The 19,208-nt window shown below is 39.8% G+C and overlaps 1 protein-coding gene across 1 annotated transcript in view; it reads right to left on the reverse strand.

Annotated features, from left to right (window-relative positions):
• Nucleotides 1-11,401: 11,401 nt before the first annotated feature.
• Nucleotides 11,402-19,208, reverse strand: part of gpc1b (glypican 1b) — a 53,831-nt gene continuing 46,024 nt past the window's right edge. Inside the window, exons 4-9 of the mRNA XM_062987672.1 lie at nt 17,906-18,071; nt 17,674-17,804; nt 15,305-15,421; nt 14,783-14,913; nt 13,757-13,932; nt 11,402-11,651 (exon numbers count right to left, since the gene is read on the reverse strand). Coding sequence (XP_062843742.1) covers nt 11,452-11,651; nt 13,757-13,932; nt 14,783-14,913; nt 15,305-15,421; nt 17,674-17,804; nt 17,906-18,071 — 921 coding nt within the window. The 3' untranslated portion in view covers nt 11,402-11,451. The remainder of the gene's footprint in view (nt 11,652-13,756; nt 13,933-14,782; nt 14,914-15,304; nt 15,422-17,673; nt 17,805-17,905; nt 18,072-19,208) is intronic.

Here is a 19,208-nt window from a genome sequence, read left to right on the forward strand (position 1 = left end):
TCAGAGGAGTGGAAGAGGATTCCAGTAGCAACCTGTGCAGCTCTGGTGAATTCCATGCCCAGGAGGGTTAAGGCAGTGCTGGATAATAATGGTGGTCACACAAAATATTGACACTTTGGGCACAATTTGGACATGTTCACTGTGGGGTGTACTCACTTATGTTGCCAGCTATTTAGACATTAATGGCTGTGTGTTGAGTTATTTTCAGAAGACAGTAAATCTACACTGCTATACAAGTTGTACACTGACTACTCTAACTTATATCCAAGTTTTATTTCTATAGTGTTGTCCCATGAAAAGATATAATGAAATATTTGCAGAAATGTGAGGGGTGTACTCACTTTTGTGATACACTGTATATATATATATATATATATATATATATATACAGGGGTTGGACAAAATAACTGAAACACCTGGTTTTAGACCACAATAATTTATTAGTATGGTGTAGGGCCTCCTTTTGCGGCCAATACAGCGTAAATTAGTCTTGGAAATGACATATACAAGTCCTGCACAGTGGTCAGAGGGATTTTAAGCCATTCTTCTTGCAGGATAGTGGCCAGGTCACTACGTGATGCTGGTGGAGGAAAACATTTCCTGACTCGCTTCTCCAAAACACCCCAAAGTGGCTCAATAATATTTAGATCTGGTGACTGTGCAGGCCATGGGAGATGTTCAACTTCACTTTCATGTTCATCAAACCAATCTTTCACCAGTCTTGCTGTGTGTATTGGTGCATTGTCATCCTGATACACGGCACCGCCATTGGATGCACATGGTCCTCCGGAATGGTTCGGTAGTCCTTGGCAGTGACGCGCCCATCTAGCACAAGTATTGGGCCAAGGGAATGCCATGATATGGCAGCCCAAACCATCACTGATCCACCCCCATGCTTCACTCTGGGCATGCAACAGTCTGGGTGGTACGCTTCTTTGGGGCTTCTCCACACCGTAACTCTCCCGGATGTGGGGAAAACAGTAAAGGTGGACTCATCAGAGAACAATACATGTTTCACATTGTCCACAGCCCAAGATTTGCGCACCTTGCACCATTGAAACCGACGTTTGGCATTGGCACGAGTGACCAAAGGTTTGGCTATAGCAGCCCGGCCGTGTATATTGACCCTGTGGAGCTCCCGACGGACAGTTCTGGTGGAAACAGGAGAGTTGAGGTGCACATTTAATTCTGCCGTGATTTGGGCAGCCGTGGTTTTATGTTTTTTGGATACAATCCGGGTTAGCACCCGAACATCCCTTTCAGACAGCTTCCTCTTGCGTCCACAGTTAATCCTGTTGGATGTGGTTTGTCCTTCTTGGTGGTATGCTGACATTACCCTGGATACCGTGGCTCTTGATACATCACAAAGACTTGCTGTCTTGGTCACAGATGCGCCAGCAAGACGTGCGCCAGCAAGACGTGCACCAACAATTTGTCCTCTTTTGAACTCTGGTATGTCACCCATAATGTTGTGTGCATTGCAATATTTTGAGCAAAACTGTGCTCTTACCCTGCTAATTGAACCTTCACACTCTGCTCTTACTGGTGCAATGTGCAATTAATGAAGATTGGCCACCAGACTGGTCCAATATAGCCATGAAACCTCCCACACTAAAATGACAGGTGTTTCAGTTATTTTGTCCAACCCCTGTATATATATATATATATATATATAATACAGACATCCCAAGTCTCCCGGAAGTTCCGGCGCACACAGGCGACAGACTTTTTTCCGGGGATACCTCCCTGAAATGAGTTTTTGCATATGAGTTTTTGATATAACTCCACTAGGGTACTAGGCTACAGTACATGTCCCTATAATTGTATGTAAACGTTTAACTTTAAATGTACAGCACTGCTTTTGCAACCTAATTTTATTTATTCATTCATTGCCTGTTTTATTACTGCTTTATTCTATTCTAGGGTCACGTTGGGTACAATTCACTGGGCGAAAGGCAGGAAACACCCTGGACAGGTTTCCAGTCCATCGCAGGGTAAACACAAACACATACACACTCATACCTGGGAGCTGGACTTTTAGTATCTCTAATTAACCTGATACACACCCACACAGACATGGTGCGAACATGCAAACTCCACACAAAAGAAACCCTAGGAATTTAAATGGGAATTAAACCCAGGACTTTCTTGCTGTCAGGCAACAGTGCTACCCACCGAGCCAGAGCGCAGCCAAACCTAATGTCATCCAATGTGAAAATAAGTATCCACTCTCTTGATTATCCAGAAATCATTCTATGGCCTAGTGGGTAGAGCTTTGGGTCCACCTACCACATAAAAGCACTTTGCAGTTCTACAATTACTGACTGTTGTTCATCTATTTCTCTACATACTGTTTTAGCCTGCTTTCACCCTGTTCTTCAATAGTCAGGACCCCCACAGGACCACCACAGAGCAGGTATTATTTAGGTGGTGGATCATTCTCAGCACTGCAGTGACACTGACATGACATGACATGGTGGTGGTGTGTTAGTGTGTGTTGTGCTGGTATGAGTGGATCAGACACAGCTGTGCTGCTGGAGTTTTTAAATACTGTGTCCACTCACTGTCCACTCTATTAGACACTCCTACCTAGTTGGTCCACCTTGTAGATGCTGTTGCTGCTGTTTGAGTCGGTCATCTTCTAGACCTTCATCAGTGGTCACAGGACGCTGCTCACGGGTGCTGTTGGCTGGAGATTTTTGGTTGGTGGACTATCCTCAGTCCAGCAGTGACAGTGAGGTGTTTAAAAACTCTTATCCACTCATACCAGCACAACACACACTAACACACCACCACCATGTCAGTGTCACTGCAGTGCTGAGAATGATCCACCACCTAAATAATACCTGCTCTGTAGTGGTCCTGTGGGGGTCCTGACCACTGTAGAACAGCATGAAATGGGGCTAACAAAACATGCAGAGAAACAGATGGACTACAGTCAGTAATTGTAGAACTACAAAGTGCCTTTTTAGGGACACATACTCTGATGTGTGTAACCAGCGTCAATGCTTCATTTAGACTGGAAAGAAAATAGTACTTCAGTTAGGAACAAAAAGAAAGAGGAATGTTTTCACCAAAGCCAAGGTCTAACCACAAATACTGTACGTCTTTAAAATCCTTCCTTCCTAATTCAGGAAACCATTTGTGCCAAAATGTGTAAAATTTAAAATGTGGAATATGCGTATTGACGTTGGAATCCGGTACTTATTGTAGTCCATTAGTCTTTTCTGACTGCAGTGAGCTGCACCTTGGATGTTCTTCTAGCCATCAGTCAATCTAAATTAGGGATGCATCAATACCATTTTTTCCCAACCGAGTACAAGTACATGTATTTTTGTACTTGCCGATACCGATACCAATACCTATTTAGAATAATGGAGTTAATGAGTTGGAGGTTAATAAATAGTTTTGTTGTTATGTTTTGTAGAGAACGATCAGCTCAGAAATACTGTAAAACGTGAGTGTGCCGGTGTATTCTGATATGAACTATATTATCCCCCTGTCCCACCTGTTTACACTCTCCTGCGTTTCCCCTCACACCGTATCCTGCGTTCTCATTGGCTGTTCGACATGTCACCCATTCCCAGTCGCACATCTCAGATCAGATATCTGACGTGCTAGAAAAGTCGATCCGGTCGCCGAGCGCTCGGCGAGCCGGTCGGATCGAGTTGTTGGATAGTTCACACATAGCGATCGAGAGCCGAGTTTTGATCGCCGAGCGAACGCCGAGTTGCTCCCGAGCCGGCAAATCTAGCGCCGACCAGCCGCCGAGCGAAAATCAGGGCAAAAATCGTGTAGTGTGAACCAGGCATAACGCAGCAACGTGCACTAGGCACACGCTATCGGATGTTTAGTATCGGAGCCTCGTTTGCGAGTACGAGTTAATGAGCGCGGTATCGGTACTCATGCATCTCTAATCTAAATATATAGAAGCTGTGAGAAGATCTTTAACCACATAGAAAGATTGATGGTTTTTTTTTTGCAAACATGGTGGTTCATGGTAAATAAACCACCTCAAATAAAGTCTTGACCTGGTTAAAAAAATCTGAAAGTCCAAGCACTTAAGACTCAGAGATGAGTCGCACCTAAGTCGCACACACAGCGACTTCAGACTCATTTCAAATGACTCGCAAACAACAAGTCTGCTCTCTAATAAAGCTCCGGCCGTCTTAACCTGCAACGCACGCAATGTGTAAACGTTACAGCCAGCTTATCTTTTGTGTTTATCATATTGACTCGTGACTTGACTTAGACTCTAGTCTAAAGACTTGTGACTTGTGAGGAATAATGCTGATGGGGGTGTGGCCCTCCGTACACAGTGCCCGTGAAGTGTATGAACTCGACTCGTGCAGGTGAAGGGGGCGTATGTCAGTTGAGAGGCGTCCTCAGTCAGCAGTGAAGGGTCGAATCAGCGTAGAGGATGCAATCAGGGTAATTGGACACGACTAGAGGACATGCCTGGGGTAAAAAAGGACGTATGGTCACACTAATTAAAATCCAGATCATATAGAATACCTATAGACTCCCAAATCAGGAGAAACTTGAGTCTGCCCCAAAAAGGGCATCAGTGATTTGTACCACATATTATTATTGTACCATGATGCCAATTATCAACTGCAGGTGATGTTCATTAATCAAACACATCCAGGGAAAGGGCTACATCCAAATGTGATGGAGCTGTTATTAAGCTGTCTGTTAGCAAGACTGATTCTGCAGCAGTGTAAAATCCCAGAGAAGGACTAAAATAATTCAGAGACTGGAACAGCTTTGATCTTAAACCGCAAAAACAGTGGAGCGTTGGCATCCATCCTGGCACAGACTGCTTATACCCAGGAGAGGGGCCAGGAAAGGTGTGTGGGCATGAAGCCCAGAACTGACAACCGCTATATTTATCAGACCTAGCGAAGAGAGAATCTGGGACCTGAGGATGGATTTTATATGTACACAAATGTGACTGTAATAACCTGAAATATTTAATAGACTGACCGGGGTTCATAATGCATAAATATTATTGAGCTTTTTATTATGGAGCCATGATTGGATGTCCTATTTAAATTGAATAGAATGCATTTAACATCGATGAGTCAAAACATTATGACCACCCTACAGTTGATGTCTATTTCTTAACAGATGTGCATGTCACAGTCAAGAATGTATTAAGACTGGTATTAAGACCTATTGGGGCTATGTATAGTCACATTTTAACTCCTGCCCACTGTTTAAAGGCACCAAATGGGCACTTAGACATAGACCGGTGGAAGATCATCACTCCAAGATCATGTGGACGAACACGTGTGTGCTAAGACTGAAGCTATAGGACTTGCTGGTCATGTCCTGGTGGCAGAAACCACAGGACTCATTCAGGTGTCTTAATTAAACAGATGTTCCTAATATTTTGGCTCATTGAGGTAAATATACAGCTTGATTTTTACCACAGATTTTTTATTGCTATTTTGGTAACCTTGGTAATAAAAATGAAAGGCTATTGTGCAATGAAGTAAGCTTATGTTGCACCCAAGAAACACTATATGGTCGAAAATATGTGGACACCTGACCCTACAATCTATGGTCTTTCCTTCACTTCAAAGTTGGTATGTTAGGGCCGCTCAGGTGGCGCAGCGGTAAAAAGACACCCTGCAACCAGAGCTGGATCCTGAGTACCTCGTATCGAATCCAGCTCTGCCTTACCGGTTCGAAGGCCGAGTGGCTGTATGAGCAACCATTGGCCGGTTGCTCAGCTGGGGGGTGGGACAAAGAACCGGATGTGGGTCTCTCTCTGTCAGAATGCGATTACGACCTCTGCCGGCTGATTAGAGGCGCCTGAACCGAGATGAGGAAGGGTGCCCTTAGGGTGTGTCTCTCCGCACGCAACGCTAGGTGGCGCCACACATCAATGTGTGGGTGGCAAAAATGCATCGGGCTGCTGCCCATGTTTCGGAGGGGATATGGGTTAGCTTCGACCTCCTCGGTCAGGGCGGGGTTCGATGCAAATTGAACAATTGGATGCGCTAAAGGGGGAGAAAAAAGGGGGAAAATTCAAAAAAAAAAAAAAAGAAGCAGGAAAAATGGGTGAGCGTGAGGATTTGAGCGAGTTTGACAAGGGCCAAGTTGTGATGGCTAGACGACTGGGTCAGAGCATCTCCCAAACTGCAGCTCTAGTGGTCAGTATCTATCAAAAGTGATCCAAGTAAGGAACAGTGGTAAACCGGCGACAGGGTCATGGGCGACCAAGGCTCATTGATGCACTTGCCGAGCAAAGGCTGGCCCGTGTGGTCCGATCCGACAGACGAGCTACTGTAGCTCAAACTGCTGAAGAAGTTAATGCTGGTTCTGATAGAAAGGTGTCAGAATACACAGTGCATCAGTCCAGACCAGTCAGGGTGCCCATGCTGACCCCTGTCCATCTCTGAAAGCGCCAACAATCGGCACGTGAGCATCGGAACTGGACCACGGAGCAATGAAAGAAAGTGGCCTGGTCTGATGAATCACGTTTTCTTACCTGTGGAACACACGGCACCAGGATGCACTATGGGAAGAAGGAAAGCCTGCGGAGGCAGTGTGATGCTTTGACCAACGTTCTGCTGGGAAACCTTGGGTCCTGCCACCCATGTGGATGTTACTTCGACACGTACCACCTACCTGATGGCTGTGGCCTCTTTCAGCAGGATGATGCGCCCTGCCACAAAGCAAAAATGGTTCAGGAACGGTTTGAGGAGCACAACAACGAGTTTGAGGTGATGACTCTGCCTCCAAATTCCCCAGATCTCAATCCAGTCGAGCATCTGTGGGACGTGCCGGACAAACAAGTCCGATCCATGGAGGCCCCACCTCACAACTTACAGGAGTTAGAGGATCTGCTGGTAACATCTTGGTGCCAGATACGACAGCACACCTTCAGGGGTCCAGTGGAGTCCATGCCTTTAGATACTGAGAATTTGTAATATTAAAAACAAAACATATAGATCACAATTCTACCAAAAACAGCTTTAATGATAGTATCATGTAACAATATTGTACAATTAGAAATGAAGAGCTATGTCATGTCCAGACGTCCATGATTAGTCAGTCTTTAAAGGGTTAAATTAGAGATTAAAAACATGCCCGTACTTCCACAGTTCCACAGTTCTGAAAACTCTCGTTCACTTATTCACACACATAAAACTCACACACAGACACAGTCATTTCACACACACCGTTAACCCTCGTGTCACAAATACAAAGCACACGTCTCTACACATGCTTCGAATCGTCTGCATGTCCGTTTGGATGAACGTCTAAAAATACCCGACTGCTCTGTAGTTGTAACTGTAGAACTGTTTTGATCTGGCAACCCATAAGACGCAGACCTGTGCAGACATCCCAAGTTGCAAAAACTTATTTCAGGGAGGTACCCCCGGACCTCGACCCCCGGACCAGATAATGGATTTATGTTCTCTACACAGTGCACTAGATTGTATATCAGATCACGTGTGATAGTGTGAAAGATAATAGACTTATGTTCCCTACATAGTGCACTAGATTGTATATTAGAAAAGAATGTATGTTCCTTACTTAGTGTACTAGATAAGAGACTTATGTTTCTTACATAATGCTTTAGGTAGCGTATCAGTTAATGGATTTAGGTTCCCTACATAGTGCACTAAATTGTATATCAGATAACGGATTTATGTTTCCTACATAGTGCACTAAATTGTATATCAAATAACGGATTTACGATCCCTACATAGTGCACTAGATAGTATTTTAGATATGAATTTATGTTCCCTACGTAGTGCACTAGATAGTGAATTAGACAATTGGTTTATGTTCCCTACACAGTGCACTACATTGTATATCAGATCACGGATTTATGTTTACATAGTGCACTAGATAGTATATTAGATAACGCATTCATGTTCACTGCATAGTGCACTAGAAAGTATAACGAGATGATGATTTGTGTTCCTTACATAGTGCACTAGATAGTGTATTACATAATTAATTATGTTCCCTACATAGTGCACTAAATTGTATATCAGATAACGGATTTATGTTCCCTACATAGTGCACTAGACAGTATATTAGACAATTGATTTATGTTCCCTACACAGTGCGCTAGATTGTTTATTAGATAACGGATTTAATACGCGTGCGCGTTTGTGTCGCTCTTGGCCGCTCGTTCTAGATTCCGGCAGATTTTATCTGACTTGCGGGCATCAGGGAGCCGCTATGTATATGCGGGAGACTCCCGGAACTTCCGGGAGACTTGGGATGTCTGCCTGTGGCCCTCACTAGGGTACTTTAGGACCATTATTATTGGTGGAGGTGTGCTATAGCATAGATGTGCTAAAGTCTTCCTAATTGTTGTCTAGTATATTGCATATTGATGTACAGTATATACTGTATGTATGGACAGAGGTTATTAAAATTCTACACACCCCTGATAAAATAACAGATTTTAATTAATTAATTCCTAATATTGTGTTGGTCCCCCTGTGTATTCTGACACCTTTCAATCAGAACCAGCATTAACTTCTCGATCTGTTGGATCGATGATTGCGTCAATGAGCCTTGACCGCCCATGACACTGTCGCCGGTTTACCACTGTTCCTTCCTTGGACCACTTTTGATACATACTGACCACTGCAGAGCTGCAGTTTGGTAGATGCTCAGACCCAGTCGTCTAGCCATCACAATTTGACCCTTACCCATTTTTCCTGCTTCTAACACATCAACTCCGAGGATAAAATGTTCACTTGCTGCCTAATATATCCCACCCACCTGTCAGTGGTCATAATGTTATGCCTAGTCGGTGTATAATTAAAGGTACTCTTTGTCTTTCACAGACATCAACGAATGTAGATAAAGATAAAATTCACCCGGCGTTCAGGATGGCAGTGATTTCTTGCTTGTTGTCGCCCGAATTGCTGATTGTTCATTGCCCTGTGTTCACACCGGAAGCGTCATCAATGCCTTTGCTCTGTGGGGGTCCTGAGCTGCAGTTTTGGAGATGCTCTGACCGAGTCGTCTAGCCATCACAATTTGGCCCTTGTCAAACTCGCTCAAATCCTTACGCTCGTCCATTTTTCCTGCTTCTAACATCAACTCTGAGGATAAACTGTTCACTTGCTGCCTAATATATCCCACCCACCTGTCAGTGGTCATAATGTTATGCCTAGTCGGTGTGTAATTAAAGGTGTTCTTTGTCTTTCACAGACATAAATGAATGTAGATGAAGGTAACATTAACCCGGCGTTCAGGATGGCAGTGACTTTTCTTGCCTGTTGTCGCCCGAATTGCTGATCGCTCATCGGTTGTGTTCACACCTGAAGCGTCATCGATGCCTTTGGGTGTTTGGTTGCCGTGATTTAACCGATGCCAAGCAAAAGAAACCAAACGCCATGGCAGTACAGCATACTTTACTGGGTAGTAGCTACAAAGCAACAAGATTTGCAAATCGCCCGTCTATAAATTTCATCCCGGGGTAGTCCATCACTGTCTGTACAGTCAACATGAGAACCATAATCAGGGAAACAAGTCCAAGTCGAGCGTAAAGCGTTCTGCTCGATACTCGATTCCTATTGGTGATCTCCACATCGCTTCACTCTTAAATTGCATAAAGTGACGCTTCGCTCTACTTTTGTGTGTCGCCGACTCCGCCCACTTCACATTTACAATGTTAGCTCCGCCTACTTTTACCGGAAATCGCCAACTCTAATTGAAACTGAACGACAGGTGAGCGCTTTGTCTGAATGTAGGCGAACTGGTATTGCTCAGGGGTCCAAGTCCTCCACTTGTACACTGTCTAAGCAATTGTGGGTTAACGGTCTTGCTTAAGGGCCCAACAGTGGCAACCTGGCAGTGGTGAGGCTTGAACTGGTGACCTTTCAAATACTAGTCCATTTCCTAAACCACTAGACTACAACTTTCTATGTTTGTCTATGTTTTGCAGTAAAGCTAGGCTAGCGTCTTAGCTAACACTTGCTGTTAGGTTCAGTCAGTATAATACAGTATGAGTGGATTCTGTATATACAGTATGTGCTAATTGTATTATTTTGTCCACCCCTGTGTACTGTATGTACCATTATTAATACTGTGTACTGCATTTTTCCAGGGTTGCTGGTGTTTAAACTTTACTTTATCAGCTCCACTTACCATATAGGAGCACTTGTAGTTCTACAATTACTGCCTGTAGTCCATCTGTTTCTCTGCATGCTTTGTTAGCTCCCTTTTATGATGTTCTCCAATGGTCAGGACTCTCCCAGGATGACCACAGAGTAGGTATTATTTAAGTAGTGGATCATTCTCAGCACTGAAGTGAGACTGACATGGTGGTGGTGTGTTAGTGTGTGTTGTGCTGGTATGAGTGGATCAGACACAGCAGTGCTGCTGGAGTTTTTAAACACCTCACTGTCACTGCTGGACTGAGAATAGTCCACCAACCAAACACATCCAGCCAACAGCGCCCCGTGGGCAGCGTCCTGTGACCCCTGATGAAGGTCTAGAAGATGACCGACTCAAACAGCAGCAATAGCTGAGCGATCGTCTCTGACATTACATCTACAAGGTGGACCAACTAGGTAGGAGTGTCTAATAGAGTGGACAGTGAGTGGACACGGTATGTAAAAACTCCAGCAGCGCCGCTGTGTCTGATCCACTCATACCAGCACAACACACACTAACACACCACCACCATGTCAGTGTCACTGCAGTGCTGAGAATGATCCACCACCTAAATAATACCTGCTCTGTAGTGGTCCTGTGGGGGTCCTGACCATTGAAGATTGAAGAACAGCATGAAATAGGGCTAACAAAGCATGCAGAGAAACAGATGGACTACAGTCAGTAATTGTACAACTACAAAGTGCTTTTATATGGGAAGTGGAGCTGATAAAATGAACAGTGAGTGTAGAAACAAGGAGGTGGTTTTAATGTTATGGCTGATCGGTGTATAATAAAATGAATGCAATATACGCAACTGCAAAAATAATGAAACAATTTACTGTGATCTGAGTTATGGTGTGAATCCCAGATATTAATAGCATTAGACTTGTTTAGTAGGGGTTGGTTATAATAAATAAATTAACTAAATTCCTATTTTTATAAGTATAAGGCAGATCTTGTAGTGCAGGACCTCAAATACGTTGTTTAAATCAATACCTGCTCTTACGTGTCTTTTTGTTACACCAACAATATATAAAAATAAAATAATAAAGAATTAACTTTCACTTCTAGGGGGGCAGAATATTTCAAAACGGACATAAACAGAAATAAGAATATGATCATTGTGACAGAAAACCCCCAAAACATTCATTTCCACATGTTGCCGACATCTGTACCGGTATGTGTAGGTTTATACGTCGATGTGATAAAAATTTTGGCAAAATACAGTATCTGCCCCCCACCACCCCCTCCTCTCTCAGTCTGTCCCCTGTCCCGTTCGAAGTCCCGTTCGCCCGAACCATGCGTCGATTATCGCCTGAGCAGCAGCGTGACCAACGGGAGCGCGTAGAGGGCGGAGTTCGGGAGGATCCGTCTCCCGTCGCCTTTCGCGCCCTTGTTTTCGGGAAAGACGGGGCGCACGTCTGGTCTGTGCGTGATGGAAACTATGTCCGGCTGGTTGCAGTGACTGTCGTGACACATTCCGCTTCCTGAGCCGCTGATGTCGTCACCTGATAAAAGATAAACCAGATAACAACGTTAAAGGGGGGCGGTAATTAGGGGCTGGGCGATATAATATCGTTCACGATAATACCGGTATAGTTCGTAGTAAACTCGAAATGATTTTTGCCATATCGCGATATTGTTAGCAAACGTGCATCACTCGCTCTCGAGCGCGTAACAGTGAAACGATGCCGACCAATGCAGAGAGTAGTACTGGAGTCAGCACTGAGGATGAACCAGTCCCTAAAAGCGGAGCTACATCACTAGTGTGGAAGGTTTTCGGATAACAGAAGGTCGGACTCCAAACAAACGACCGTAATTTGCGAAACGTACAAAAATACGATGACGACAAACAGTGGCAACATCGCATTTATTCCAGCACCTAAAGCAAAAGCACCCGCGTGGGTACGAGGAGCGTCGGTCACTGCGTGAGTCCGAGAATGATGTGAGAACAAAAACTGTGTCGGTGAACGAGAAGAATACACGGGTTACCACACAGGTTACCATCTGAGAACGCTTAAAACCCAAAAGCGCTAAGCGGAACGCTTTCCTTCACGTATGAGCATGGAAACTGAATCACTGAGTCGATGAGTCAGAAACGACTCTCTTCACACAACTCCGATTCAGAGATTCAGATGTATGAACCAATCAGAACTTCGAATTTAGCTCTCTCTTCATCGGTTGTTGTATAATTGACAGACACGCTTTCATTATTAAATGATAGCAAATCATGATCAAATATTAAACGTTTTCGGGATTTTTTCACGCTCATTTATTTGAAGTAAACGGAGCAGAAATGTGATCGTGAGATTCTGTTTGGTTTGTTTAATATAAATGTTTTATCCAACAGTTAGTTCCGACCTTACAATCTGATTGGTTGAGAAGCGTTCTAACCGTGCTGATATTCGCCTTTTCACACCACAACTGATGCGTTGCCACTAACGACAAGCTTCATGCACACAAACGCTGACTTTTTTTCCCGATCGCGTTTTAAATCCGTTATCTGATATACAATCTAGCGCACTGTGTAGGGAACATGAATCAATTGTCTAATTCACTATCTAGTGCACTATGTAGGGAACATACTGTATATCCGTGATCTGATACACAATCTAGTGCACTATGTTGGGAACATTAATGTGTTTGTAACGCGAACAGTTAGCTTAATAGCCCAGTTAGCAGCTCCTAGAAGTTCTGTTATCACCAATACATATCCTTTGGTGTGTGCGAGAGGTTTTTTATTTCTTTTTTTCCCCTTCGGAGGTTCTTGCCTTCATCTTGTTGTTGTTCTTGCCTCCCTGAAATGAGTTTTCGCAACTTGGGATGTCTGCTTTTTGGCGGAAGGTATCGTCAATATTAAAGCATATTTATTATGAAATTCAGGGTTTCTTTGATTTATTTTCTTTCTTTATTTTGTTGTATAAAAGCAATAGAACATTTGAGGTCGTGTCTTATCGCGAATAACATCACGGCTGTGATGATCTGCGACCAAATCACAGCCGTGATGTTATTGGCGATAACACACTCCCTCTCGTGTTCTATTGCTTAAGTCGATATTAATACAAATACAGCCTTATAATAATACAGAATATAAACACTGTAATTAGTCAGAATTGATCAGAACTACAATGTTTTGTGTTTTTAAGAGGACTTATAAACAATATAAGGTAAAATGCGGGCGGTGGCCTGCCATTGTACTTTAAGTTTACATTATATCGTATCGTATATCACCACTTCTCAAAAGCATATGGAGATATAAAGTTTTTTAGCCATAGCGCACAGCCCTACTGGAAGTGATGCTTAATTTAATGTACATTTAGTAACATTTGTACCTTAGATTTCCTGAGTGTCTGCAAAACAAAGGTGTTTTTAAAATAAACTTTTTAAAATAGTGTTCTTATATATCGCGAGTGAATATCGTTATCGCAAAAATATCCCAAAATATCGTGATATCATTATTATATTATTCGAAGGCCATACCGCCCACCCCTAGCGGTTTGTGGTAGTTTTAGAGATGCCGTGTATCACGCTACCCCACCAGCACTGACATCCGGGATCAAATCTCAGTGTTGGGTCCACACAGACAACATTGTTATAAACTTAGTGGGCTCACTGGCATCCTGAAACTCCACGTCGTTGCCGTTGATGGCGTTCTTCAGTCGACTCGTCATGATTTTGAGCTGCATGATCTGTTGTCTTATGGTCATATCCGGCTTGGTGATGTCCAGCTCCACCTCTGGGTTGTTGATCTGATTGGCCAGTCCGTTTCCCATCACCTCTGGGAGATACCTAACACGAGTGAGACACATTGCTCACTGCACTGTTGCAGAATGAATCTTTGGCCTAATTAGGTCAGTGGTGCACCCTGGTGTTTTGGTGATTTAGGGTGTGGCTGCTGGTATCGTGTAATAAAATGGAATATCTTTAATGACACAAGTTCAAATTGTGAAACCTGCTTGACCTAGGGTGACCATATTTTGGTTTTCAAAAAAAAAAGGCTCTTCTACTGCACAAGGCTGGATTATTATTATTATTTCTTTTTAATGAGAAATACCCGTTTATTAACAATTTATTAAGTATTTTAGAGCTGTAGGACATGATACACAGGCCTAGAGACTCATGAGCTGGCCAGGCATAACATCATGACCACTTTTGGTCCCCCTTTTGCTGCCAGAACAGCCCTGCAACTGTGACGCACCAGCATTAACCTCTCTGCAATTTGAGCTACAGTAGCTCGTCTGTTGGGCCAGCTTTCGCTCCCCACGTGCATCAATGAGCACTGTTTACCACTGTTCCTCTTTTGGACCACTTTTGATAGATACTGACCACTGCAGACCGGGAACACCCCACTAGGGCTGCAGTTTTGGAGATGCTCTGACCCAGTCGTCTAGCCGTCACAATTTGGCCCTTGTTTTCATGCTTCTAACACACCAACTTTGAGGGTAAAATGTTCACTTGCTGCCTAATATATCCCACCTACTAACAGGTGCCGTGATGAAGAGATAATCAGTGTTATTCACTTCACATGTCAGTGGTCATAATGTTATGCCTGGTCGGTGTATAATAGATACAGTATATTAATAGCAATATTGTACACGGTATTATCTTGCCAGACCCCTGTACTTGTGTGGGAGTTTACCTGTCTACAGTCATGCCGTTCCAGCAGTTGTTCTCATTACGTCCTCTGGCTTCAGGTTCTGTGCAAAGTTTGTTGGGTAATTGGATCCAGTACTGCATTATATCCCTCAGTTTACGAGACACATCTGATAACTGGGCGAGAGAGGCAGAGAGAGAGAGAGAGAGAGAGAGAGGTTTTGCTTAGAACACAAAAACACTGTAGACCTGCTATATACTATATGGCCAAAAGTATGTGGACGCCACTCTTATTATTGAGTTCAATTGGTGTTTTAGTCTTGAAGTTTGGTGGATGGAACTTTAGTGACCTGTGCAGATCCCTGATCTTCACCTCATTGACTCACAAAAGCCTTTGACTCAATAGAAACAAATTCCCACAGAAATACTACAACATTTCTTAAAAGCCGTCAGAAAGATTAGCTCATGTTATGAGGCTGGGGAGTTAAAGGCAACTCCATATGTATGCCCATGGTCTCAGTGTCCACATCCCATTACGCACACGAATACTTAATCATGCTTCACACACCAGTTTCTCCAGCCTGGCTCCTGAGGTGTTTCCTGTGCCCTCTACAAGGTTCTTGCTATTTTTCACTGGCTCCTGTGGGTTGGAGCTCTCTGGAGGAATACCGCACGCCTGGAACACCTAGAATACATAATACAAAAAGCAAACAACAGCCTCAGACACCCGCAGATCTCAATCTAATGATCGATAAATATTAATGAATTACAAACAGAGGAGGGCCCACACTGTTGGAAAAAGATTATGTTGTACATTTTGTTCTAAAAAATGTCTAGCAGGTCCCTTAATATGTAATATAATAAAAATAATTGTATATCTATTGTAATGTAATATAATATAATAAAATATAATCTAATATTATGCAATGTAATATAATACAGTATATTAAAATATGTAATGTAAATCACATAAGTAATATAATGTAATTAATATATAATATAATGTAATGTAATGTAATATATAATATAATGTAATATAATATATAATAATGTAATATAATATAGTGCAATTAATATAATATAATATAATATAATATAGTGTAATGTAATATAATATAATGTAATTAATATAATGTAATGTAATGTAATAAATATAATGTAATGTAATATATAATGTAATGTAGTATAATGTCATATAATGGAATAAAATATAATATAATATAATGTAATACATAATATAATGTAATGTAATATATAATGTAATTAATATAATATAATATAATATAATATAATGTACTACATAATATAATGTAATGTAATATATAATGTAATACATAATATAATATAATGTAATATATAATGTAATACATAATATAATGTAATGTAATATATAATGTAATGTAATATAATATAATATAATGTAATACATAATATAATGTAATGTAATATATAATGTAATGTAATATAATATAATATATTATAATATAATATAATGTAATATGTAATATAATATGGTGTAATGTAATATAATGTAATATAATGTAGTATAATATAATATATAATATGATGTGAAGTAATATATAATATAATGTAATGTAATATACTGTAATGTAATAAAATATAATATAATGTAATATATAATATAATGTAATATAATGTAGTATAATATAATATAATTTAATATATAATATGATGTAAGGTAATATATAATATGATGTAATGTAATATATAATATGATGTAATATAATATATAATATGATGTAATATACTGTATAATATGATGTAATATAATATATAATATGATGTAATATAATATAATATAATGTAATATATAATATGATATAATGTAATATAATATATAATATAATATATAATATGATGTAATGTAATATATGATATAATGTTATATAATATGATGTAATATAATATAATATAATGTAATGTAATATATAATATAATGTAATATAATATATAATATGATGTAATACAATATAATGTAATGTAATATGTAATATAATGTATAATATGATGTAATATAATATAATGTAATGCAATATAAAATAATGTAATGTAATATATAATATGATGTAATATAATATAATATAATGCAATGTAATATGTAATATAATGTATAATATGATGTAATATAATATATAATAAGATGTAATGTAATACATAATATAATGTCATATAATATATAATATGTACTATAATATAGTGTAATGTAATATAATACAATATAATATAATGTAATGTAAGGTATCATAATGTAATACAATATAATGGAATGTATCATAATGTAATATAATATAATACACAGTCAAGACACATCATTATGACCATTTGCTATTTTCAACGGCAGCAGCTGGTGGTCGTAATTATGTGACTCATCAGTGTATAATTTAATATTGTGGCACAGCAGTTTATTACACTGACCCACCACCCCTGAGCTCCAGGTTTGAATCTCAGAGGTGCTATTGACCATCTACAATGACATGATTGTCTATGTCTGGGGTGGCTGAAGATTGTGGATTTGCACCCTATCCGGGATTTTTCCTGCCCTGCGCCCGGTGTTTCTCAGTGAAACTGGACCTGCCCCAATTCTGACCAGAATAAAGCAGTTGATGGAAAAATATATACAATATAATATGGCATTGTTAGCTCATTTTTAGCTTGATAAAGGACTAATAATCAGAGGGTCACTGTTATAAGCCCTAACACTACCATGATGCCACTATTGGGCCCCTGATCAAGGTCTTTAACCTACATTTGCTTGCTTTGTACTTGGCTACATTTTTAAATACCAGAATCTGCCATAAAACACTGTTTATGCAGACAAGTTTATGCAGACACTGACCTGAGGTTTTAACCCAGGTTTCCAAACCCCTGGTGCTGTGTGTGTGAGAGTGCATGTATGTGTGTGTATTGTATTCATACCTTGCTATTAAAAGTGTTCAGGTTGTCTTGCATGTACACAATGGCCTCTGCAATACGCCTGGGCAAAGACAGAATGGCAGCATTCACACTGTAGGGTTTATCTAGCCGTTCAGCCACCTGTAGCATAGAACCTACACACACACACACACACACACAATGCATCTAAGTTTAACTGATATTTTATTTGCACTGTATTCAGTTGTTGATACAAAGCAGAACAACTTTTGCATACCTGCTAGATTCTTCCACTCTGTGTCCAGATCTGCTTGATTGGCAAGACAGCCCTTCATTACGTTTTTGCAGTAGGGGACGCACGGTTTGACCGAGACGAATCCTCTACATTGGGGACAGTACGTCATCTTCATAAGTGCTCGTATACACTCTGTGCTCAAAGGAACCTAAGGGTAGAGGGGTAAATGGGAGGGAGGTGGGAGAGAGAGATGGAGAGAGAGTCACTTTTAGCGTACAGTAATTTTTGCCAGTTTCTGCATAGCTCAAAATTTACAGCGTTTAGAGGATGCTTGGCAGTAGTGGTGGGGCTTAAACCAGCAATCTTCTGGTCAATTTGCCAGTTACCTTAAACTCTGAGCTTCCATTGCTGTAATAAGTGTTCTGATTAACATCTGAGTTATTATTCATATTAATATTAATATTAATATTAATATTAATATTAATATTAATATTAATATTATTATTAATATTAATATTAATAATAATTGTTTTATTATTATTATTATTATTATCATTATTATTATTATTATTACTATTATTATTATTATTATTATGCACTTATTATGCACTTATTATTATTATAATTATAATTATTATTATTATACATTTATATATAATAATAATAATTATAATAATAATCATAATAATCATAATAATCATAATAATTTTTTATTATTATTATGCACTTATTATTATTATTATTTTTATGCACTTATTATTATTTTTTATTATTGATATTTTTATTTTTATTATTTTTATGCACTTATTATTATTATTATTATTATTGTTATACATTTATACATAATAATTTTTATAATACAAATAATCATAATAATAATAACAATCATAATAATAATAATAATAATTATTATTATTATTATTTTTATTATTATTATGCACTTATTATTATTATTATTTTTAATGCACTTATTATTGTTATTATTATTTTTATTATTATTATGCACTTTATTATTATTATTTTATGCACTTATTATAATTTTTTTATTATTATTGTTATTATTATTTTTTATTATTATTGTTATTATTATTTTTTTTAATATTATGCACTTTATTATTATTATTATTATTATTATTATTATTATTATACACTTATTATTGTTTTCCCATTTTCCCAATCTAGTTGTATCCTGTTACCCAGATGTACCTCCTCTACTGCTGCAGACCCCTACCCTGACCAAGGAGGACCATACCTAACACACGCCCCCTCCATCATCTAAGCAGTAAGTAGCCAACCGCTTCTTTTCACCTGCACAAACCAGGTTCGTGCTGATCTTTAAACCCTG

The sequence above is a fragment of the Trichomycterus rosablanca genome, chromosome 25, assembly GCF_030014385.1.
Source record: "Trichomycterus rosablanca isolate fTriRos1 chromosome 25, fTriRos1.hap1, whole genome shotgun sequence".
In the NCBI taxonomy this organism is placed as follows: domain Eukaryota; kingdom Metazoa; phylum Chordata; class Actinopteri; order Siluriformes; family Trichomycteridae; genus Trichomycterus; species Trichomycterus rosablanca.